The sequence below is a fragment of the Ranitomeya variabilis genome, chromosome 4 (genome assembly GCF_051348905.1).
Source record: "Ranitomeya variabilis isolate aRanVar5 chromosome 4, aRanVar5.hap1, whole genome shotgun sequence".
Lineage (NCBI taxonomy): Eukaryota > Metazoa > Chordata > Amphibia > Anura > Dendrobatidae > Ranitomeya > Ranitomeya variabilis.
Window position 1 is genome coordinate 543,006,242 of NC_135235.1, and position 24,990 is coordinate 543,031,231.

The 24,990-nt window shown below is 44.8% G+C and overlaps 1 protein-coding gene across 1 annotated transcript in view; it reads right to left on the reverse strand.

Annotated features, from left to right (window-relative positions):
- Window positions 1-8,395, reverse strand: part of PPP1R9B (protein phosphatase 1 regulatory subunit 9B) — a 35,640-nt gene extending 27,245 nt beyond the window's left edge. The window contains exon 1 of the mRNA XM_077252543.1: window positions 6,968-8,395. Within this exon, the coding sequence (XP_077108658.1) occupies window positions 6,968-8,110 (1,143 nt within the window). The 5' untranslated portion in view covers window positions 8,111-8,395. The remainder of the gene's footprint in view (window positions 1-6,967) is intronic.
- Between the last annotated feature and the right edge of the window lie 16,595 nt (window positions 8,396-24,990).

Sequence of the window (24,990 nt, forward strand, 5' to 3'; positions counted from 1 at the left end):
CCGGCTTTAAACTTCTTCACAACAGTATCACGGACCCGCCTGTTGTGTTCCTTGGTCTTCATGATGCTCTCTGTGCTTCAAACAGAACCCTGAGACTATCACAGAGCAGGTGCATTTATACGGGGACTTGATTACACACAGGTGGATTATATTTATCATCATTAGGCATTTAGGACAACATTTGTATCATTCAGAGATCCACAATGAACTTCTGGAGTGAGTTTGCTACACTGAAAGTAAAGCGGTCGAATAATATTGCACGCCCCACTTTTCAGTTTTTGAATTTCCACAAAAATTTAAAATAACCAATAAATTTCATTCAACTTCACAATTGTGCTCCACTTGTTGTTGATTCTTCAACAAAAATTTACATTTGGTATCTTTATGTTTCAAGCATGATATATGGGAAAAGGTTGAAAAGTTTCAGGGGGCCGAATACTTTCGCAAGGCACTGTACACATATAAATGAACGCTAGAAGCCCAAGAGAGAAAACACGTTAGGTTCCCAGCAAAGAAAATCGCCTTGTCGTGGCTGCTAGGCATATATGAATTGACATATTTATACGCTAAGTATCTTTGTTTATTCCTGTTTTCTAGACCCCCAAACAAACTATAATGTTCGCACAAAACCCAATATAATGTCCATGCTTCACTCACTCCCGGACTGTTTAGCGTGAGCATAGATCGTGGTCCCACTGTGCTGTGGACTGAGGAGAGTCTGGAGTGGCATGACTAAGTACCTCCCCAAGACTGACCCCGGATACACGGCAACTAACAGCGCTTCCATCCGAGGAGAGCCCGGGAAAGCGCGACCAGATGCTACACCAGGACTGACCTCGGTCACATTGCAGTTGAGCCCTCAACGAGATATGAAGGTGCTGGTGTACATGACTCTATACAGGCAGGCCGGTGTAGGACCATGTTCAGACTAAACTGGCTTGAACAGCTTCAGGAAGAACTGGTTCTCTGGTAAGGGGGTACTGGACCGCAAGTGCAGACAGACAGGGAACCGCAGATGCAGACAGGCAGGGAACCATATTTTCCCACAGGACTGACAGGAGCAAGTTCATACAAGACCCAATACATGGACTGGTACGCACAGGACAGTCAGAGGCAGACTCACACAAGGTACTTACAATGAAGCATCAAGAGTACACGCAAACAATAAAGTTGCACAGTGGCAACAGATTAGCATTAGGTACTGGTTCAGACACTGCAAGTTTAAGAGATAGGTACAGGTGCAGACACTGCAGGTTTTAGGGACAGGTACAGATTCAGAGACAGGGAATTTAGGAAAAGATCCAGACTTAAATACAAACGGGTTCAGGGATTGGTCCTAAGTCAAACAAGTACAGACACACATACGGTATACAGGTTCAGGGATCAGTCCTGGGTATTCAACCCCCAGGGTGGCAAAAAGAGGGAAGATCAGATACAGGTACAGATTCATTGTTCAGGCCTCGTTATTAAGCCCCCAGGGTGGCAGGAGCAAAAAAGGACCTGGCAACTCAGCAGTTGCACAAACATATGGAGGTGCCTTAAGTATCAAGTGCCTCTCAGCAAGAGGTTGGGGACAAATTAGGAATGAGCGCACCGTCTATATAAGAATCAGGAAGTTCCCGCGCATGCGCCTTAAGCAGGCAGCAAGCAGAGGACCAGAGCTCACTGTACACAGGAAGTAGAGGACAAGGCGCTCACTGCACGGCCTGGGGGGGGGGGGTGAGTACGTTGGTGATCCTGCATGATGGAGGATGGGAAGTCATGCAAGGATGCGGGCAGTGGTGTTACAGTCCATACAAAGCCCCCACAAAGTATGATATCATCAAATTCAGTAAAATGTCGTCACAAAGCCCTTCACTTATTATCATGTCCATTCACACAATATAATGTCTGCACTAAGCTCTCCACATCGCATGATGTCCCCACAAAACCCCTCACATTATTAAGGGCCCCATATAATGCTCCCTACAGTATAATGGGCCCCATATAATGCTCCATACAGTATAATGGCCTAATATAGTGCTCCATACAGAATAATGTGCCCCATTTTTTGCTCCATACAGTATAATGGGCCCCTTATAATGTTCCATACAGAATAATGGGCACCATATAATGCTCCAAATAGTATAATGGGCCCCATATATTGCTCCATATAGTATTTAATGGCCCCATATATTGCTCCATACAGTATATAATGGCCCCATATAATGCTCCATACAGTATAATGGGCCCCATATAATGCTCCATACAGTAAAATGGGCCCCACATAAAGCTCCATACTGCATAATGGGCCCCATATAATACTCCATACAGAATAATGGCCCATATAGTGCGACATACATAAAAAAATAAAATATGATGTCTTCACATAGTCCCCCACAGTATGATGTCCCCACACAGCCCCTCAAACAGTATGATGTCCCCACACAACTCCTGAAGCAGTATGATATCCTCACAAAGCTGCCCACACAGTATGATTACTCCGCTCAGCCCACCTCACAGTGTGATGACCACACATACCCCACCACGCAGCATTATCTCACCACATACTTCCCCAAACAGCCCCCCAGGCAATATAATACTCATGCACAGCTCCTCACACAGTATGATGTCCCCACACAGCCCCCTATACAGTACAATGTTTCTACACATACCCCAATTTTACATTACACATTCCCCATGAAGTATGATATTGTCATTCAGCCCCTCATGCAGCATGATGTTGCCACACAGACCCCCATACAGTATGTTGTCCCCACACACCCTCTCATGCAGTATGATGTTCCCACACCCACACATCCCCCCACGCAGTGTGATGTTATCACTCAGCACCTCATGCAGTATGGTGTTCCCACACATACCCTCATTCAGTATGATGTCCCCACACAGTATGAGCCCCCACTATTTCCCACAAGTATTGACAATTTAAAAATAAAATTACTCACCTAACCCCTTTCTCTCACTGCTCCAGTCTATGCAGTATATTGAGACTCAACACAGTTTGCGCAATGTAGTGATGTCATTGCGCCTGCTGCACTATCAATCGCATAGTCTCAATGGTAGAAAAACTAGTTGATGGCTCTTTGTTCCATCATTATCTTCACCAGTATCTGCTTCCCGAGGAGGTGGATACCGTAGTAATAGCCCATAGTCCTCAACAGCACATTTACACATAAGAAAAATGTGGATATCTCTGGAATTAGACATTGGATCGCAGATATCAAGGTATCAATTTATTCCGCTTTCTATGACCAGCGTACCAATATAGACAGCTAAGGAGGGTTGATCTCACTGACAGATGCCCTTTAAGGAGTCCAGCTGAGTACAGGATCTTACTATCAATGCTTATATTAAAAACGTGTGTAAATTAGCATCTTGTGGATGAAAAAAAAATCTATATTGTTAGTGACACTTAGGTGAGGTTGCAACCCTGTAAGTCAATGTCCATGACCGTTAGAAGCATCTAAAGATCAGTGTCTTGCATGGCTAATATCACTATTCATGTTGCAAGGTTCTTTAAAGGGTTGCACATTGACTTACAGAGTAGCTACTTTTACTGCACGATAATTTTCTTCCCTTCCTACCGAGCATTAATTTGCATGCTTTTCCCATGGAACAAATAAGGAGTTATGTGATCTTCTCTAGTGATGAGTGAGTGTGCTCGTTACTCGAGTTTCCGAGCATGCTTGGGTGTTCTCCGAGTATCTTGGGCGTGCTCGTAGATTATGTTTGTGTCCCCGCAGCTGCATGATTTACGGCTGCTAGACAACCTGAACACATGTGGGGATTCCCTAACAGACAGGCAATCCCTTCATGTGTTCAGTTTGTCTAGCAGCCATAAATCATGCAGCTGCAGGGATTCAAACATAATCTACGAGCACGCCCAAAATACTCGGAGACCACCCGAGCATGCTCGGAAAACTTGAGTAACGAGTACACTCGCTCATCACTAATCTTCTCCTTAAGAGAGCCCTGAAATTACCATATATAGTGACAGGGACCCAATATTTTCTCAGGGGTTTTCTAAAACTTTGAATAGGCCTAGAGAATAATTTCCAAAATTTGTAATAGCAGAAACTTCCCTATTTAATCAGAATTTAGTTGACCACTATCTGCTGTGTATGACCAGCTTTAATAAATGAATATGCAGACAATACGTTTTTATTCCCAAGGATATTCCTTCTTAAACAATAGGGTATTTTTTATTTCTATGGCAGAACAGAATGTTCAGAGAAATGCCCTATCACAATATATTTTCCAGTTAAGGAGTGAATTGGGTATATACATAGAGAATAAAAGAATTGTCTCTTGATCATTTATAGTTGTCGGTCAGTGTTGGCAGTAGTATAGCATAATACAATTGAATCATAATTATATTCAGCCATTATGTGATATTGAGCGTGTAATTAGGGTTGGTCTGGACAAAGTAAGGATCACAAGATTCTGAAGGAACAATGAGGCTCAATGTAGTCCTCTGATCTGAATTGATGAACAGAGGACTACACAGTTTTTGATTATTTGTTGACTTTCTCGTCTTTTTAGACTTTATTGATAATATGCCCTCTGGGTACAATAAACTAGAGGTTACGATGAGCTTACTTGAGAACGAACCATCAGAATAGTTTTTATCTGGTGCTCCAATATTATATCAAGACACATCAGAGAGCCACTGCCATCGGTCTCGGCTAATCTGTTGGCCAATTGTCTTTTGTGACTTCTCATAGCAGCAAAAGGAGAAGAGCTCTTGAACTTAGCACCAACTTAATTCTTATGAGGGCCATCGGTCAAGATAGTCATTCTCCACTCAGGGATGATGAAAAGGTAGAAAAGAAGGGGCATTGGGAATTTGAAAGTAAATCACTAAAAGGCCAGAATAACCATATATTATTTTTAACAACCTGGACTCCTTTAGGTGTTTCTCTGGATGTTATCCTACAGAAACTATATCTCTGCAGAAATTTCAAGTACGGTATATGATCTTACGCTTCTTTTCTACACTTACACACCTCCTACAATGTACATAGCCTTTACCATAAATCTATGGTTTCTCCCTTCATTCTTGCATATGTGTTCATTAGATTGCATTGTGACTAGACAACATTTTGAGAGCTTCCTAAAGGCCAAACAGCAATTACCTACTAATCGTATAAGAAGATGCCGCTGACCAGCCTTGGGTTAATTTGCTGTATAGGTTTGTGTAGGTCTTCTGCTTACTCAGCGACATCAGAATCAACATTAACCCAACCACAGCGGAGGAATTCTTTCTAGACATGAACCCTACAGGAGATTCCTCTGAGCACCAATAGAACTTTTCAGACAACCTGGTGATTACCAAAATATATAGCGTAAAAATGCTCCCTTGATACCAAAATATACGGTAATATGGATATTCGTATGCCTTTATTTTAAAAACCTGGTGTTACCAGGAGGGAGGTAATATGCTGTGAATATGCTACAGAGGTGTAGCAGAGGTGTGTTTGTTATATCGCAGAGTGAAATCGTATTGTGTTTGCTGTGGTTTTACATTGGACTGAAATATCACATTCAGTGCTACCATGAAGAATGAAATGCAGCTTGGCTACATCTGTCAGTCTGCAATTCTCAGAGGAGCACACTTTTTTGCATAATCAAATAGCCCTTTGCATGTGATCTGGTCATTGCTCTGTTAACATGTAAGCACTGCAGAATTGGTGCCGCTGGCATTTAAAAAATATATTTCTTTGTCCCACATGGAGGATTGTTTAATAGCAGAAAACTCAGACACAATGACTGCAGACATCTACATATAGGTCTGCAGTTATCCTTTGGATCATGGAATTAAAAGTGCTTGTAGAACTGGAGGTGCCATAGATAACCATAGATAACCCATGGATGATGGAATTAACCATAACTGGTGGAACTAGAGGTGCCACAGTTGACCCCTGGATCATTGCATTACCCATGTTTGGTGGATCTATAGGTGCTATAATTAACCCCTGGATCACGGCATTACCCATGCTAGGTGGAACTAAAGATGCCATAGTTAATCTCTAGGTCATGGCATTAACCATACTTATTGAAAGTAGTAGTTCAATAGTTAACTCCTGGACCATGCATGGCAGAACTAGAGGTGCCATAGTTAACACTCGGATCATAGAATTAACCATGCTTGGTGGAACTATAGGTGCCTTAGTTAACCCCTAGATCATGGCTTTAACCATGCTTGTTAGAACTAGAGGTACCATAGTCAGCTCGTGGATCATGGCATAAACCATGGTTGGTGGAACTAGAGTTGCCATAGTTAACCCCTCGATCATGATATTACTCGTGCTTAGTAAAACTAGAGTGGCCACCATGTTCTGTAGTATGACAACATCTTCTCTGCATGATTGCAACCCATCAGGATAGAAACTTGACACCAGCCACTTTACATGGTGGATATAATAAGAAATGTTAGACTCCATCTAAGCTGCTGTGATAGTTCAGCTGGGTCAGCATTCAGGAACCTCTACATATCTCAATAGCCCCAATAACAGGAAACGTGGGGACTCCCTTCCCCCCACACACCCTGCCAGCCTGCCACTGTCCCCGCAGCAGGAAGTGTCATACAGACACACACACTTCCTCCATTCAAACAGCTGAATGTGTAGTACAGGGGAGAAACCCCTACCCTCTGAGAATATGATTCTGTAGACACAAATGCATATAGACAGACTAGCTAAGCCAATAGCAATGTACATAGTGCAGATGAAGAGCAGATACGAGCTGGTCTCTGTTGACCGTGGTATTATATTCTTACTGGTGTCATGGAAACTCTACATGCCTTAACATACATAGCACCATTCCTGGAATCTTTTGCAAAGGACTGTGGGAATGCATGGCCTTCTTTGGGCAATGGGAAATATGCAATGGTGTCCATCATGTTAATGGCCTATATATTCAAATTACAAAAATAAGTGTGTAGGGCTTAAAACCCTATTGGTCTTACCTTGATGGGTGCTGTGCTGAAGCGGATTTTTCGTGTAGGAGCTGGTTCTTCTTCTTCAGAGAGACCCTCTATTTCTTGACAACTGTTGACTGCTTCATAAAATCCATCCTCATCTTCATCCAAACCACTTCCCCCCGAGTCCTCCCCTAGTCCACTATAGGCACTGAGTTCTATAACCTCTACCTCGGACCAGTCTTCCCTTTTGTAGTCTTCTTCTGCCACCTCCACCTCTTCCTCAAGTTCTGATTCCCGAGCTGTTACTCCTTTTGCTTCTGAGCCTCCATTTTCAGTTGCAACATTGGTCGTACCCTCATCCTTTGATGCCTCTGTCTCCTTCACCACATCCGTTTCTGATTCTCCACTTTCTTCTACTTCCACTGGTTTGATTTTACATATCTCCTGGATTGAGTTTGGCTTCGGAACAGCATCTGTAGCCTTTCCAACACATTTTTTGTCTTCTGTGGCCTTAGCTGCTTCTGGTTGGAAAAGTTTTGTTCGCCGGCCAGTTGGACCTTTAACGGGAACCTTGTGAATGTTATTGCGGAGATCTGCATTCTCAAAAACTGCACTCAATTGGCTAACGGTGGGCGAGACGGCATCAGTGTCTAGTTTGTCAAGTGATTCTGTGCTCCCACCGAACCTCACTACAACATCCAGTTTCCTGTCTTGAAACCCACCTCTTTCCTTACGCAGGAAGATTCTGTTGGTGGTCTCCTTTTCTTGGAGGTTTCTCTCGAACACTCGGCGAGCTTCCTGTAGTTTGGAAGGTGGTCTATCCACATTTGTATCGAAATGGCTTACCCGCTCTGATACACTGGTCCCCAGCTTTAGTAGGGCGCTATGGTTGACATTTTCATTCAGGCTGCCGGCCCGCGGCAAAGTCAGTCGAGATGGCTTCTCCTTGGCCTTACCAGTGTCATTCTCGCTACCTGCTGGACCTGTACCCATCTGCAGAAACATGTTCTTGATACGGTGAACATTGGAACCATATTTGCACCTTGATTTGCGTGCTTCCTCAGACTCTGCTTCGGGTGCCCCATCTTTATTTCCCCGTAGCGTTTGCACCCCAACCTCATATGCATTTCTATGTGGAGAAGAACTCCTGGGCCCCCCACCTGGGGTCTTACCCTCCGTCTTCATCATTTTTGGGATGTAGGACGTGGGTACCAAGATCTCATAGTCCTCTTCTCTTTTCTCCTCCTCCTCCTCCAACCTCCTCCTTTTTGTGTCTGTCACATCAAGCTGAGTAAAGCATCTTCTCTTCTATACAGCGGAGCAGTGGGATTATGCAGCGTAGCTATGAAGCGGAGCTATGAAAAACACAGTCACCCACCATATCACTGTAGCTGATGCATCCTGGCCTAAACTAGCATCACGAAAAGCAACATCCTCCTTCCTCCTTTCTCTCTGTAACCCCCCCTCCTCTCTGTGTATCACTCCCCCTCTCTTGCGCTCTCCCTTTTTTCCTGCCTTCTGCAATCTGAAGGGGTTCCTGCAGGGTCCTATAGAGAGGAGGATTACTAGATCTGAACAAAAACAGAAAGGGAGGAAGGGATTACAGAAAAAAAGAGTGATCCATCTGTCAAAATGTATTAAATGACTAAAGAAAGATAATGAATAGTTGAAGGCGCGCAAGCATAGTTGTATGTAAGTAGATACACATACATTTACACATGCACAAATATATGTGAGTATATATATATATATATATATACATACAGTATATATACTCTGTGTATATATATATATATATATATATATATATATATATATACACACACACATGTATTTTTTTATGTATACTGCCTTTTTTTAAATATATACATAAAAACATAAAAAGATATGCAACATATATATATATATATAAATATATACACACACACTATATATATATATATATATATATATATATATATATATACACATGAGTGTAACTATAACACACATGTATATCTATATATAGAGAGAGAGAGAGGACATACATATAAAGCTCATGCTCTGTGAGTAAACTACTACCTACATATGCTGTTTTATACTTTTATTATATATATATGCTCAATGTATGTATATATATGTATGTATATATATATATGTGGAGCGCCCCCACACCGCCGCAGGGCCGAGGGGTACCCGGAGCCGGGCCTCTGGGATCTCAGTCCTGGGGTTGTCACGGTGGCTAGACCCGGTCCGTGGCCCTGTCTGTCAGTGGGGGACGTCCGTTGCAAATAGGTGCTGTTAACGGTGGTGTAGCGGTGCAGTTGTGGGGTGCAGGTCGCGGTAAATAACGAGGACACCAGGTTGCAGTCTCTTTACCTCTTTACTGGAGATCTCTCGGTCCTCAGTCCGGAATCCGGTCCACCAGGCTGCGCAAGTCCGGCCGGTCCAATGGCACCTCCAGAGTTCTCCTCACAGGTGGAAATCAGTGCCTTCCTTCTTAGCGCTTTGTATTGTAGTCCTTCCCTGCTGTGCTTACGGAAAGTACCCCACAACTGTTGTGTCTGTTTCTTAAGTTCCCTCACAACTCGATTAACTGATCTTCTGCTAATCTTCCGTCCCTTCCTGATGTTACAGTAAGAACGGCACCCGTTTGTCAGGTAGGCCTGGAGTTCTTCCGGGACCCTAGAGACGCCCCTCTCCCGCAATTGCCCCCCAAGACTTCATAGGTGATATGTGGTAGACAGCCCGCCTGAGACTGACTGTCCTGCCGCTATTCTGAGCAGGCACGGTCCCGTTACGTTCTTTCAATGCCAAGCCTCTGCCAGGATCCCACCCCTGGCAGAGACCCTACTGTCTCTTCCTCCACAACACCCTCTCTCACTAGGTGTTGCTTCGTTCGATCCAGTCAGCTTTCTCTACTAACTTCCTGCCTGACCCCCAGTTTACCCACTATGGTGGGGAGTGGCCTAATGAATAGCACCCTTAGCTCCCCCCGGAGGCCCAGCTGTGAAACATATTGGTGTCTGTGATACCTGATTGGAGGAACTCCTTCAGTGCCATCGAACGCACCATGGCTCCCCTTAGTGGCGGAGCCACAGTACTGCAACGACCAGGACTCTGGGGCGCTGCACTCCCCCCTGGTTAAACACAGTACTCCGGGACTGGGAAGAAAACAACAATACAGGTTAGCAAAAAGACATACAAATTTGTTGAGTGCAAAACAATAAGCATACTTGAACAGGCTTCCCTTTATGGGAGGTGAGGACACTTTAACGTTACAAAACATAATCAAATATCATAGCAACAGGCTACAATTAACTCTCATTACCCAACCGGGTATTCTACTAAGTGCAAATGCTGGAACAATAAATTAACATTGCCTTTAAGAAACATACACTCTTAGTTTATCAAAGGCCTTCCTATAATCACATTACAGGGCAAGGTAACTTCACATTCTCCTACTTTGAACCTGCAGGACCGCCTGTCCCTATGGCACCAGACCTACTGCCTCTCCTTTCTTTTACAGGACCGCCCCGTTCAGCCAGGGCCTACTGCCTTTCTCTACTATACATAGTATAGACATAACATTCCTTTCAATTTGAGAGCATGGAGCACACTCTGCTTGGCTCCTATAAGGACTCACTCACTAACCCCTACGGGTCTACTTTCTGTCCTTAGTAACGAACTAACTTTCTATGGGGACGCAGGGTTTACCTTCTATCCTCACCTTCGTTATTACTTCTTTACTTTCAGTTAAACGGAACTCTACATCTACCCCTACGGGCTTTCTGCATCTTTCTCTTCAAAGAACATTATCTAGGTTTCACATTTTAAACAAATTAAACACACATAACTTTTCCATGAAAAACAGTTACATTTCCTTCAAAGCATTATCTCGACATTACTGTTCTAAAACAGTATCACTTTCAAGTTCAATTCTAACCTCCCCTTTAAGAGGAGATCAAGTCTTTCTGAGGTAGCTCTTCTTCTCAGCCTACCAGTCCATGCAAAGGCTCCGGAATGGTATCTTCGCAAAATGTCTTTAAACAAAACCAGTAGGGAGCACCTTTAAGAAGGTGCAAACTATTTACAAGAAAGTTCAAATCATGCACAGTCCATGATTTCGCAGTTTGTGTAACTTTGTGCAAAACTTCAAGAAAACAACAATAGTGACCCCGGGTCAACAAAGGGGTCACCTTTTTAAAGTTTACCCTGGACGGGTTTAGCAGCAACTTAAAGAACAAACAGTAACTATTTACATTTTCATAAAAGAGCATTCAATTCAGAATCCCCCACGAGGCGCCACCTGGCGGGGGAACCCCTGCAATACAGGCAGGTCAGGTTCCAGATTCACTCCCGCGGCCAGGTACACCCCATGGGTGCGGGTCTGTTGCACAACCAGATCGTGTGCGGTGATGAGGGTCTGCGTTCCCACGTCTTTCTGCGCTGGTACATCAGGAACATTGGTCACTTGGAAAGGCACTTCCTTGGCCACTACGGTGGTTGCGGGGGTCATGCGGCAGATCGCAGGTTCTGTGATCAGACAGGTGGGGGCGACCGGGGTGGTTACGGATCGATCACACGGTGGCACCTTGGCTACAGGGGCTGGTTTCTCTTTCTTGTAGACGTTCAGAGCAAACCACCCCTTTTCCCCAAAATGCCGGGTGTAAGTAACGCTATCCCCCGGGTAGAGGTCCCGATCGGGGTGGCCCTCTCTAAGGTGTGACTCAACATCCCGTCGGTTGACAAAGATCTCCGCATATAGCCCCGGTTCCTTAATAAAGCCCCAGCCTCCTCGGAGCTTAAAGGTGGTGACGATGCCCTGCCTGCGCGGGGCCTGGTGAGTGGTGGGGTCCTTGCGGGCCCGATCCTTGACCGCCAAATCCTTTTGATGGTGAGCCTCCCGCCCAGCCTGATGTACTTTCTCCTCCTCTCGCCACCGATGTTCTAGCTGGATTTGGTATTCCTCCCAGCTTAGGGCCTGTACCATCTCCCCCTTCTGGGTCTCCACCCCGGGGAACCCCATAAGATTGGATCCGGGGTTCACCCAGCGGCACACCGTGCGCTCCGCGTGGACCTCACACAGCAAGGGAGTAGGGGTGATTGGGGCTCGCATACGGTGTTCCTTGCCCGTGGCTTCCTCCCATGGTAGCAGGCGTTGGAGTCTATGGGTTCCCGGGAGAGGTGGTGCCGCTACAGGACCCACTAACACACCCTCGGCTGGCGGGGCAGGATCGGCGGACTCACCAACTGGTACGAGTTCACTTTCCGTAGCAGGTCCCGCTGGTTCTTCCGGTGAGAACTCCGATGTCCGGGAACCCTCTACCGGCTCCACCGGGTGCGGAGCCTGGACTCTCACATTCAGTTGGAGGAGCTGGTTATATAAGTCCTCCATCTCAGCTCTCAGGAATCTGGTGTTATCCACGGAGGACGGGCTACTGGGCTCATCCGGGTAGTCGGGGGAGACTTCCACTTCAACCCCACTGTCGGGTTCGGAGCTGCTGGCCATAGCGTCCTCCACGCGGGTCACTTCCTGGTCTTTTTCCCGCTCTCTCCTTCGGGAGCAGTTTCGTTTTCTCTGCCTCCGCCCCCCATTAAGAATTAGGAGGCGGATCTCTGCTGCTGACGGACACGTCCTCACCGTGCAGAAATATTTAGACTGGGCGGCCATTGCTGTTCGCGCTCTCCAACTTGTCTACGCCCACTCCACGCCCCTCTTCTCTTCCTGCGCTCTCCTCAGCGCTGCAATGGCGGCGGATTTTGGCGGCAAATGGCACAACACACAGTCTTTTCAATAAAGTATGGTTCAAGTACAGTAAATTACAGTCTCTAGGCACACATGACCTGATTCTTCAGGCTTAAGTAGATCCTGTTCGTGACGCCAAGTTGTGGAGCGCCCCCACACCGCCGCAGGGCCGAGGGGTACCCGGAGCCGGGCCCATGGGATCTCAGTCCTGGGGTTGTCACGGTGGCTAGACCCGGTCCGTGGCCCTGTCTGTCAGTGGGGGACGTCCGTTGCAAATAGGTGCTGTTAACGGTGGTGTAGCGGTGCAGTTGTGGGGTGCAGGTCGCGGTAAATAACGAGGACACCAGGTTGCAGTCTCTTTACCTCTTTACTGGAGATCTCTCGGTCCTCAGTCCGGAATCCGGTCCACCAGGCTGCGCAAGTCCGGCCGGTCCAATGGCACCTCCAGAGTTCTCCTCACAGGTGGAAATCAGTGCCTTCCTTCTTAGCGCTTTGTGTTGTAGTCCTTCCCTGCTGTGCTTACGGAAAGTACCCCACAACTGTTGTGTCTGTTTCTTAAGTTCCCTCACAACTCGATTAACTGATCTTCTGCTAATCTTCCGTCCCTTCCTGATGTTACAGTAAGAACGGCACCCGTTTGTCAGGTAGGCCTGGAGTTCTTCCGGAACCCTAGAGACGCCCCTCTCCCGCAATTGCCCCCCAAGACTTCATAGGTGATATGTGGTAGACAGCCCGCCTGAGACTGACTGTCCTGCCGCTATTCTGAGCAGGCACGGTCCCGTTACGTTCTTTCAATGCCAAGCCTCTGCCAGGATCCCACCCCTGGCAGAGACCCTTCTGTCTCTTCCTCCACAACACCCTCTCTCACTAAGTGTTGCTTCGTTCGATCCAGTCAGCTTTCTCTACTAACTTCCTGCCTGACCCCCAGTTTACCCACTATGGTGGGGAGTGGCCTAATGAATAGCACCCTTAGCTCCCCCCGGAGGCCCAGCTGTGAAACATATTGGTGTCTGTGATACCTGATTGGAGGAACTCCTTCAGTGCCATCGAACGCACCATGGCTCCCCTTAGTGGCGGAGCCACAGTACTGCAACGACCAGGACTCTGGGGCGCTGCATATATATATATATATATATATATATATATATATATATATATATATATATATATATATATATATATATATACACCGGTATATATATTCTGATACTGTTTTTGAATGGCACATAAGAGTTGCTGAAGAGCGGCAGGCATGCCACTCATTTTATATATATTTTTATGGTGAAATGTAAGAAACACGGTGGAATCTGAAGTATAAATTTGCATTTTGTATCCGCGATGGTCAGTTCGTGGATTTTTTTTCTGCAGATTTTCTCATTTACAATGCTTCTAATATCATATACAGTGAATTTGAGATCTGGAGGAAAAATGTATTGTCCCTCTTTGTGTGAAGTTCTCACCTCGCATCATGTACATTATGCCTTTAGTAACTGTTATTATTAGTGGCTGGGGTTATTGGTCATATTGTGTGAGAACAGCCGCACATACAATATGTATAATCACATACAGATGATAACCTAATAGCTGAGGTTGTATTATACATGACTGCCTTGGAGGACTGCCCTAGGAGCAGTGGCGGACACAGACAGAAATGGGTCCCTGGTCAAGAACAGTACATGGGCCCTTTATAGTCAAGGAGTTCTGTAGGAAGCAGAAGTCAGCCCCCTTTCCTCTTGGGCCCGTGTGCGGCTGTATAGGTTACACTAATTATATGCCCATCCCTGCCTAAGAGTATCCATACTTGTCAAGTTTTTAGGACATCAGTGAACAATTCCTTTTTACCATTCCCCCTTTTCAAGGTCATTCCCATACACAAACCATTCACAGACCTTACCTTCCTCCTAAATGTGCATTTGGATACCGAGGATCCTACTGATAAAAACACTACTTTCCACAAGGTGTTGGCAGTACCATGGTGATCTGCCAACTGTCCCCGGAGTGGGGGAGTTTGTCCCTTTTTACAGATGCCTTCAATGGTGCGGGGAGTAATGGCAAATTAGCAAGTACAAGTAATTACAATCGGTTGTTTCATATTGATAAAAATCATAAAAGGGGTATCTAGTCACAAGACAAATGGCAAGTGTTCAGTTTCCCTGCAGCGCCCCCACAGGGAAAATGAAGCATTACATAGGTCCCTTGAAATCAATGTACTCTGTGTGTAATATATGGACATTCTGGGTCATCCAGATCAAAAATACTTTTTGTAGCTCTTTTCTGGGTCATAAATGAAGGAACCCCTCTGTTAACGAAGGCTTTCTAAAGTCCTTTAATTACAAATTACAGCGATGACTGTAAGCTCTGCAGGACAGGCATGGCCTTGTAGTATGACTTATATGGACTTCAGATGTTGTCATAGTGACAGGATATATTATATTATCAGGGGGATAAAGGCGAGAGGTTGGAGATTATGTTCACTCATGATATTAGGATGACATTCTGGCACAGATAGGTGACCTGGAAAAGACAATCATCTATTTTGCTTCAATGTGAAACAGACAGCAGGAGCTCCATCATCAAGCATGGCATTCTGAGAAGGCGAGAGCATACCAATATATACAGATGTAGCAGAGCCGAGATTATAACTTGGCACATGAGTCGCATTATGTATGATTTTACATAGGGCTGCAAAGATGTTCCACTTTTCGGTATACAATACAATTTGCCAAATCAATATATATATCAATAGGAGAACTGATGTATATATATACTGTATATATAGCTCTGGCAAAAATTAATAGACCATTGCAAATTTTCCAGTTTGTCTGATTTTTCTCTTTATAGGTATATTTTTTAGTAAAATGTAAATTTTTCTTGTATTCTATAAACTTCTGACAAAATGTCTCCGAATTTCCAAGCAATAAATTTTGTATTTTTGTTCTGAAAAGGAGAAATGGTACAAATAAAAAAACAAAACAAAACAGTGCTTTCAGACCTCAAATAATGCAAAGAAAACAAGTTCATAATCATGTAGAAACAATAATTCTAATATTTTAACTAAGGAAGAGTTCATAAATCATTATTTTGTGGAATAACCATGATTCTTAACCCCTTAACCCCTAAGGGTGGTTTGCACGTTAATGACCGGGCCAATTTTTACAATTCTGACCACTGTCCCTTTATGAGGTTATAACTCTGGAACGATTCAACGGATCCTGATGATTCCGACACGGTTTTCTCGTGACATACAGTATATATGTCACTCAAAATACTTAATAAGTAACATTTCCCACATGTCTACTTTACATCAGCACAATTTTGGAACCAAAATTTTTTTTCGTTAGGGAGTTATAAGGGTTAAAAGTTGACCAGCAATTTCTCATTTTTATAACACCATTTTTGTAGGACCACATCACATTTGAAGCCACTTTGAGAGGTCTATATGATAGAAAATACCCAAGTGTGACACCATTCTAAAAATTGCACCCCTCAAGGTGCTCAAAACCACAAAACCATATTCAAGAAGTTTATTAACCCTTTAGGAATTTTTGGTATGTTTTAAAAAAAAAAAAAATTCACAAAATATTTACTTCAGCTCCAATTTGTTTTATTTTACCAAAGGTAACAGGAGAAATTGGATGCCAAAAGTTGTTGTCCAATTTGTCCTGAGTACGCCGATACCCCATATGTGGGGGTAAACCACTGTTTGGGTGCATGGCAGAGCACGGAAGGGAAGGAGCGCCGTTTGACTTTTCAATGCAAAATTGACTGGAATTGAGATAGGACACCATGTCGCGTTTGGAGAGCCCCTGATGTGCCTAAACATTGAAACCCCCTACAAGTGACAACATTTTGGAAAGAAGACCCCCTAAGGAACTTATCTAGATGTGTTGTGAGAACTTTGAACCCCCAAGTGTTTCATTACAGTTTAAAACGCAGAGCCGTGAAAATAAAAAATCTTTTTTTCCCACCAAAATAATTTTTTAGCCCCCAGTTTTGTATTTTCCCAAGGGTAAAAGGAGAAATTGGACCCCAAAAGGTGTTGTCCAATTTGTCCTGAGTACGCTGATACCCCATATGATGGGGTAAATCCCTGTTTGAGCGCACAGGAGAGCTCAGAAGGGAAGGAGCACTGTTTTACTTTTTCAACGCAGAATTGGCTGGAATTGAGATCGGACACCATGTCATGTTTGGAGAGACCCTGATGTGCCTAAACAGTGGAAACCCCCAATTCTAACTGAAACTCTAACCCAAACACACCCCTAACCCTAATCCTAACCACACCCCTAACCCGAACATGCCCCTAACCCTAATCTCAACCACACCCCTAACCCCAACATGCCCCTAACCCCAACACACCCCTAACCCTAATTCCAACCATAACCCTATCCACACCCCTAACCCTAATCCCAACCCTAATCCCAACTGTAAATGTAATCCAAACCCTAACTTTAGCCCCAACCCTAACTTTAGCCCCAACCCTAACCCTAACTTTATCCCCAACCCTAACCCTAACTTTAGCCCCAACCATAACTGTAGCCCCAACCCTAACTGTAGCCCTAACCCTAACTTTAGCCCCAACCCTAACCCTAAGTTTAGCCCCAACCCTAACTTTAGCCCCAACCCTAACCCTAACTGTAACCCCAACCCTAGCTGTAGCCCCAACCCAAACTGTAGCCCCAACCCTAACTTTTAGCCCCAACCCTAACCCTAACTTTAGCCCCAACCCTAACTGTAGCCCTAACCCTAACTTTATCCCCAACCCTAACCCTAACCCTAATGGGAAAATGGAAATAAATACATTTTTTAAATTTTACTATTTTTCCCTAACTAAGGGGGTGATGAAGGGGGGTTTGATTTACTTTTATGACTGTTTTTTTTGTGTGGATTTTTATGATTGGCAGCTGTCACACACTAAAAGATGCTTTTTACTGCAAAAAATAGTTTTTCATCTCCACATTTTGAGAGCTATAATTTTTCCATATTTTGGTCCACAGAGTCATGTGAGGTCTTGTTTTTTGTGGAACGAGTTGACGTTTTTATTGGTATGATTTTCGGGAACGTGACATTTTTTTTATCGCTTTTGATTCCGATTTTTGTGAGGCAGAATGACCAAAAACCAGCTGTTCATGCATTTCTTTTGGGGGGGCATTTATACTGTTCCGCATTTGGTAAAATTGATAAAGCAGTTTTATTCCTTGGGGCAGTACGATTACAGCGATACCTCATTTATATCTTTTTTTTATGTTTTGGCGCTTTTATACTATAAAAACTATTTTATAGAAAAAATAATTATTTTTGCATCGCTTTATTCTGAGGACTCTAACTTTTTTATTTTTTCGCTGATGATGCTGTATCGTGGCTCTTTTTTTGCGGGACAAGATGACGTTTTCAGCGGTACCATGTTTATTTATATCCCTCTTTTTGATCGCGTGTTATTCCACTTTTTATTTGGCAGTATGATAATAAAGCGTTGTTTTTTGCGGTGTTCAGTGATGGGGTTAACTAGTGGGACTTTTTTATAAGGCGGGTCATTACGGACGCGGCTATACTAAATATGTGTACTTTTATTGTTTTTTTTTTTATTTAGATAAAGAAATGTATTTATTGGAACAATATATATATATTTTTTTCTTTATTTAGGATTTTTTTTTTTTTACTTTATAACATTGCCCCAGGGGGGGACATCACTATATATTATCAGATCGCTGATCTGACACTTTGCAGTGCACTGTGTCAGATCAGCGATCTGACAGGCACTGCAGGGAGGCTTGCTGGCGCCTGCTCTGAGCAGGCGCTTGCAAGTCAACTCCCTGCAGGACCCCGAAGGAGCCCCGTGGCCATTTTGGCTCTGGGGCCTGCAGGGAGGAGGAGGTAGCAGACCCTCTGAACAACGCGATCACATCGCGTTGTTCCGAGGGTCTCAGGGATGCCCGCAGGGAGCCCTCTCCCTGCGCGATGCTTCCCTATGCTGCTGGAACGCTGCAATCATGTTTGATCGCAGTGTTCTGGGGGTTAATGTGCCGGGAGAGGTCCGTGACTGCTCCTGGCACATAGTGCTGGATGTCAGCTGTAATAATCAGCTGACACCCGGCGGCGATTGGCCGCGCTACCCCCGCGGCCGATCGACTATGACGTATTATCCCGTGACTGGGAATTAAGTCCCAGGTCACCGCGACGGGATAGTACGTCATATGGGATTAAGGGGTTAAATACAGTTTTCATGTGTGGCACCCCAGGAGTTCGGGTACCACAGTAGTGCTGCCTTTCTCTCGGGGAGGGTAGTGCTATGCCTGGAAACAAGAGGGATCTCTTTGGCAGGTAAATCACACACACACCACCTTTTGAATCAAGGCCAGGAGGGGGAGCTCAAAACCCTGTTTTAGGGGAATTTCCCTGAATAAAAATCCTGGTCTGGAGGAGGAGCTAGTTTAGTCTGCATCAGACAGTCTGGAGAGTAAAGTAAAAAGGGGGAGAAGCCAGCGCTGCTTGTGGTCAGAACGCAAAACATAAAGTGCACATGCACATATTGATTTCTAACTGAGTTTCAAAAATGAGACATTTAGCAAACAATTGATCAATTCTTTGAGCCCCCCCACTACTTCACGGCATTCTCATAATGGGGCAGTCCTACTCTACGTTTTTTATATTTGCTGTGCCATTACGGCCTCTAAAAAGCAAGACCACATTAAATGCAAGCTGTACCTGAAGCATTTCTGAATCACTCCCATGGCGCCAGAGAGGACAGCACAGATAAAGTTTGACTAGGTCTGGACATAGACATTTCAGGTCCAACCTCCACACTGCCTAACCAGCTCCACAGATGAAGGGTGAGACAGGCCTGGACACAGGTGCACAATCAAACAAAGCCTAGGGCTCTGGAGAGCAGACAGGAAAGGAGCAGAGGAGAGATTTTAGGCCTCAAGGAGGCTACAAGTGGGTCTCTGAGGAGCCAAAGTGCAGAAACCGGGATCCCGAGGCTAGAGTGGAACTGAGGGACACCTATCAGAACCGGAGGGCACACAACTACACGTGTACTGCCCAAATTAAGCCTGTGGTACAGCAGAACCCTGAAGCCTGGAGTCACCATGCAGAGACCACAGAAGAAACGGCTCAAGCTGCCTACCATACAGGTACCTGTCCCAGGACAGGGGAAAGAACCAGGACCTTGTTAGGACATTACAGACAGCAAGGGACTATAGCAAGCGCACAGTGAAAGGCTCCCAACCTGACTTGCCAAGGGGATGTCGCTTGTTTCCGGGCTGCCTGGACTCCTAATGTACCTGGTGTCGGTACCCTGGACTGTGGCCTGCCAACTACAGTAAATCAGGTAAAGACTTTACAACTTGTGTCCTTTACTCATTGACAGTCAAACACTAACATCACCATACACTCTAGGACCCCTGGGGACCCCGCTTTCACCTGTGGGAAGCGTCACCATCATTGCTGCAACAATATCTTCCAGAGGACCCCTTTAAAGCAGCATCGGTTCCCCTATTGACCGAACAACACAGGTGGCGTCACGACAGACTTATTTACAATTCCCCTTTAACCCCTTCCTGACATCCGATGTACTATCCCGTCGAGGTGGGGTGGGCCCGTATGACCGCCGACGGGATAGTATGTCCAGCGCGATCGGCGGCGCTCACGGGGGGAGCGCCGCCGATCGCGGCCGGGTATCAGCTGCCTATCGCAGCTGACATCCGGCACTATGTGCCAGGAGCGGTCACGGACCGCTCCCGGCACATTAACCCCCGGCACACCGCGATCAAACATGATCGCGATGTGCCGGCGGTGCAGGGAAGCATCGCGCAGGGAGGGGGCTCCCTGCGGGCTTCCCTGAGCCCCCCGCAGCAACGCGATGTGATCGCGTTGCTGCGAGGGTCTTACCTCCCTCCCTGCCTGGTCCAGACCCGGATCCAAGATGGCCGCGGATCCGGGTCCTGCAGGGAGGGAGGTGGCTTCACAGAAGCCTGCTCAGAGCAGGCACTGTGAAGCAGCCTGCACTTCTCGCAGATCGGTGATCTGTCAGAGTGCTATGCAAACTGGCAGATCACCGATCTGTATTGTCCCCCCCTGGGGCAAAGTAAAAAAGTTAAAAAAAATTTTTCCAAATGTGTAAAAAAAAATAAAAAAAAATATTCCAAAATAATAATAAAAAAAAAAAAATATTCCCACAAATACATTTCTTTATCTAAATAAAAAAAACAAAACAATAAAAGTACACATATTTAGTATCGCCGCGTCCGTAACGACCCGACCTATAAAACTGGCCCACTAGTTAACCCCTTCAGTAAACACCGTAAGAAAAAAAAAAAAAAACGAGGCAAAAAACAACGCTTTATTATCATACCGCCGAACAAAAAGTGGAATAACACGCGATCAAAAAGACAGATATAAATAACCATGGTACCGCTGAAAGCGTCATCTTGTCCCGCAAATAACGAGCCGCCATACAGCATGATCAGCAAAAAAATAAAAAAGTTATAGTCCTGAGAATAAAGCGATGCAAAAATAATTATTTTTTCCATAAAATAGTTTTTATCGTATAAAAGCGCCAAAACATAAAAAAATAATATAAATGAGGTATCGCTGTAATCGTACTGACCCGAAGAATAAAACTGCTTTATCAATTTTACCAAACGCGGAACAGTATAAACGCCTCTCCCAAAAGAAATTCATGAATAGCTGGTTTTTGGTCATTCTGCCTCACAAAAATCGGAATAAAAAGCGATCAAAAAATGTGACGTGCCCAAAAAGTTACCAATAAAAACGTCAACTCGTCCCACAAAAAACAAGACCTCACATGACTCTGTGGACCAAAATACGGAAAATTTATAGCTCTCAAAATGTGGTAACGCAAAAAATATTTTTTGCAATAAAAAGCGTCTTTCAGTGTGTGACGGCTGCCAATCATAAAAATCCGCTAAAAAACTCGCTATAAAAGTAAATCAAACCCCCCTTCATCACCCCCTTAGTTAGGGAAAAATAAAAAAAATGTATTTATTTCCATTTTCCCATTAGGGTTAGGGTTAGGGCTAGGGTTGGGGCTAGGGTTAAGGCTACAGTTAGGGTTGGGGCTAAAGTTAGGGTTAGGGTTGGGGCTAAAGTTACGGTTAGGGTTTAGATTACATTTACGGTTGGGAATAGGGTTGGGATTAGGGTTAGGGGTGTGTCAGGGTTAGAGGTGTGGTTAGGGTTACTGTTGGGATTAGGGTTAGGGGTGTGTTTGGATTAGGGTTTCAGTTATAATTGGGGGGTTTCCACTGTTTCGGCACATCAGGGGCTCTCCAAACGCGACATGGCGTCCGATCTCAATTCCAGCCAATTCTGCGTTGAAAAAGTAAAACAGTGCTCCTTCCCTTCCGAGCTCTCCCGTGTGCCCAAACAGGGGTTTACCCCAACATATGGGGTATCAGCGTACTCAGGACAAATAGGACAACAACCTTTGGGGTCCAATTTCTCCTGTTACCCCTGGGAAAATACAAAACTGGGGGCTAAAAAATAATTTTTGTGGGAAAAAAAAGGATTTTTTATTTTCACGGCTCTGCGTTATAAACTGTAGTGAAACACTTGGGGGTTCAAAGTTCTTACAACACATCTAGATAAGTTCCTTGGGGGGTCTAGTTTCCAAAATGGGGTCACTTGTGCGGGGCTTCTACTGTTTAGGTACATTAGGGGCTCTGCAAACGCAATGTGACGCCTGCAGACCATTCCATCTAAGTCTGCATTCCAAATGGCGCTCCTTCCCTTCCGAGCCCTCCCATGCATCCTAACGGTGGTTCCCCCCACATATGGGGTATCAGCGCACTCAGGACAAATTGGACAACAACTTTTGGGGTCCAATTTCTCCTGTTACCCTCGGGAAAATACAAAACTGGGGGCTGAAAAATAATTTTTGTGGGAAAAAATGTTTGTTTTATTTTTACGGCTCTGCATTATAAACTTCTGTGAAGCCCTTGGTGGGTCAAAGCGCTCAAAACACATCTAGATAAGTTCCTTAGGGGGTCTACTTTCCAAAATGGTGTCACTTGTGGGGGGTTTCTACTGTTTAGGTACATTAGGGGCTCTCCAAACGCAACATGGCGTCCCATCTCAATTCCTGTCAATTTTGCATTGAAAAGTCAAACGGTGCTACTTCCCTTCCGAGCTCTCCCATGCGCCCAAACAGTGGTTTACCCCCACATATGGGGTATCAGCGTACTCAGGACAAATTGTACAACAACTTTTGGGGTCCAATTTCTTCTCTTACCCTTGGGAAAATATAAAATTGGGGGTGAAAAGATAATTTTTGTGAAAAAATATGATTTTTTATTTTTACGGTTCTGCATTATAAACTTCTGTGAAGCACTTGGTGGGTCAAAGTGCTCACCACACCTCTAGATAAGTTCCTTAGGGGGTCTACTTTCCAAAATGGTGTCACTTGTGGGGGGTTTCAATGTTTACGCACATCAGGGGCTCTCCAAACGCAACATGACGTCCCATCTCAATTCCTGTCAATTTTGCATTGAAAAGTCAAACGGCGTTCCTTCCCTTCCGAGGTCTCCCATGCGCCCAAACAGTGGTTTATCCCCACATATGGGGTATCAGCGTACTCAGGACAAATTGTACAACAACTTTTGGGGTCCAATTTCTTCTCTTACCCTTGGGAAAATAAAAAATTGGGGGCGAAAAATAATTTTTGTGAAAAAATATGATTTTTTATTTTTACGGTTCTGCATTATAAACTTCTGTGAAGCACTTGGTGGGTCAAAGTGCTCACCACACCTCTAGATAAGTTCCTTAGGGGGTCTACTTTCCAAAATGGTGTCACTTGTGGGGGGTTTCAATGTTTAGGCACATCAGGGGCTCCCCAAACGCAACATGGCGTCCCATCTCAATTCCAGTCAATTTTGCATTGAAAAGTCAAATGGCGCTCCTTCGCTTCCGAGCTCTGTCATGCGCCCAAACAGTAGTTTACCCCCACATATGGGGTATCGGCGTACTCAGGACAAATTGTACAACAACTTTTGGGGTCCATTTTCTCCTGTTACCCTTGGTAAAATAAAACAAATTGGAGCTGAAGTAAATTTTTTGTGAAAAAAAGTTAAATGTTAATTTTTATTTAAACATTCCAAAAATTCCTGTGAAGCACCAGAAGGGTTAATAAACTTCTTGAATGTGGTTTTGGTTTTGAGCACCTTGAGGGGTGCAGTTTTTAGAATGGTGTCACACTTGGGTATTTTCTATCATATAGACCCCTCAAAATGACTTCAAATGAGAAGTGGTCCCTAAAAAAAAATGGTGTTGTAAAAATGAGAAATTGCTGGTCAACTTTTAACCCTTATAACTCTGTCACAAAAAAAAATTTGGTTCCAAAATTGTGCTGATGTAAAGTAGACATGTGGGAAATGTTACTTATTAAGTATTTTGTGTGACATATCTCTGTGATTTAAGGGCATAAAAATTCAAAGTTGCAAAATTTTCAAAATTTTCCCATTGAACACATCTGGGACATCATGTCTCGCACCATCCACCAATGTCACATTGCACCACAGACTGTCCAGGAGTTGGCGGATGCTTTAGTCCAGGTCTGGGAGGAGATCCCTCAGAAGACCCTCCCCTGCCTCATCAGGAGCATCCCAGGCATTGTAGGGAGGTCATACAGGCACGTGGAGGTCACATGTACTACTGAGCATCATTTCCTTGTCTTGAGGCATTTCCACTGAAGTTGGATCAGCCTGTAACTTCATTTTCCACTTTGATTTTGAGTATCATTCCAAATCCAGACCTCCGTGGGATATTAGTTGTGATTTACATTGATAATTTTTAGGTTTTATTGTTCTCAACACATTCCACTATGTAATGAATAAAGATTTACAACTGGAATATTTAATTCAGTGATATCTAGGATGTGGGATTTTAGTTTTCCCCAGAGGTGTATCTAGGGTTTCTGGCACCCGGGGCAGGAATTCATTTTGGCGCCCGCCCAAGGACATATGCCCCCCGTCAGCCCCATCATTGACCTCTCCTCCCCCACCATCCCCATCATTGCTCTCTCCCCGTCAGCCCCATCATTGCCCTCTCCTCCCCCACCATCCCCATCATTGCTCTCTCCCCGTCAGCCCCATCATTGCCCTCTCCTCCCCCACCATCCCCATCATTGCTCTCTCGCCGTCAGCCCCATCATTGCCCTTTCCTCCCCCACACACACACCATTCACTTCTCTGCACATTCCTCTGCAGCGCGCCACACACACACACACACCCCTCTCACCTCTCCTCGCGCTCTGCCGCAGCATCTCATCGCCTTCCTCTGACACAGCCAGCCGCTGAATGATGACGTCATCCAGCGGCGCATCTGT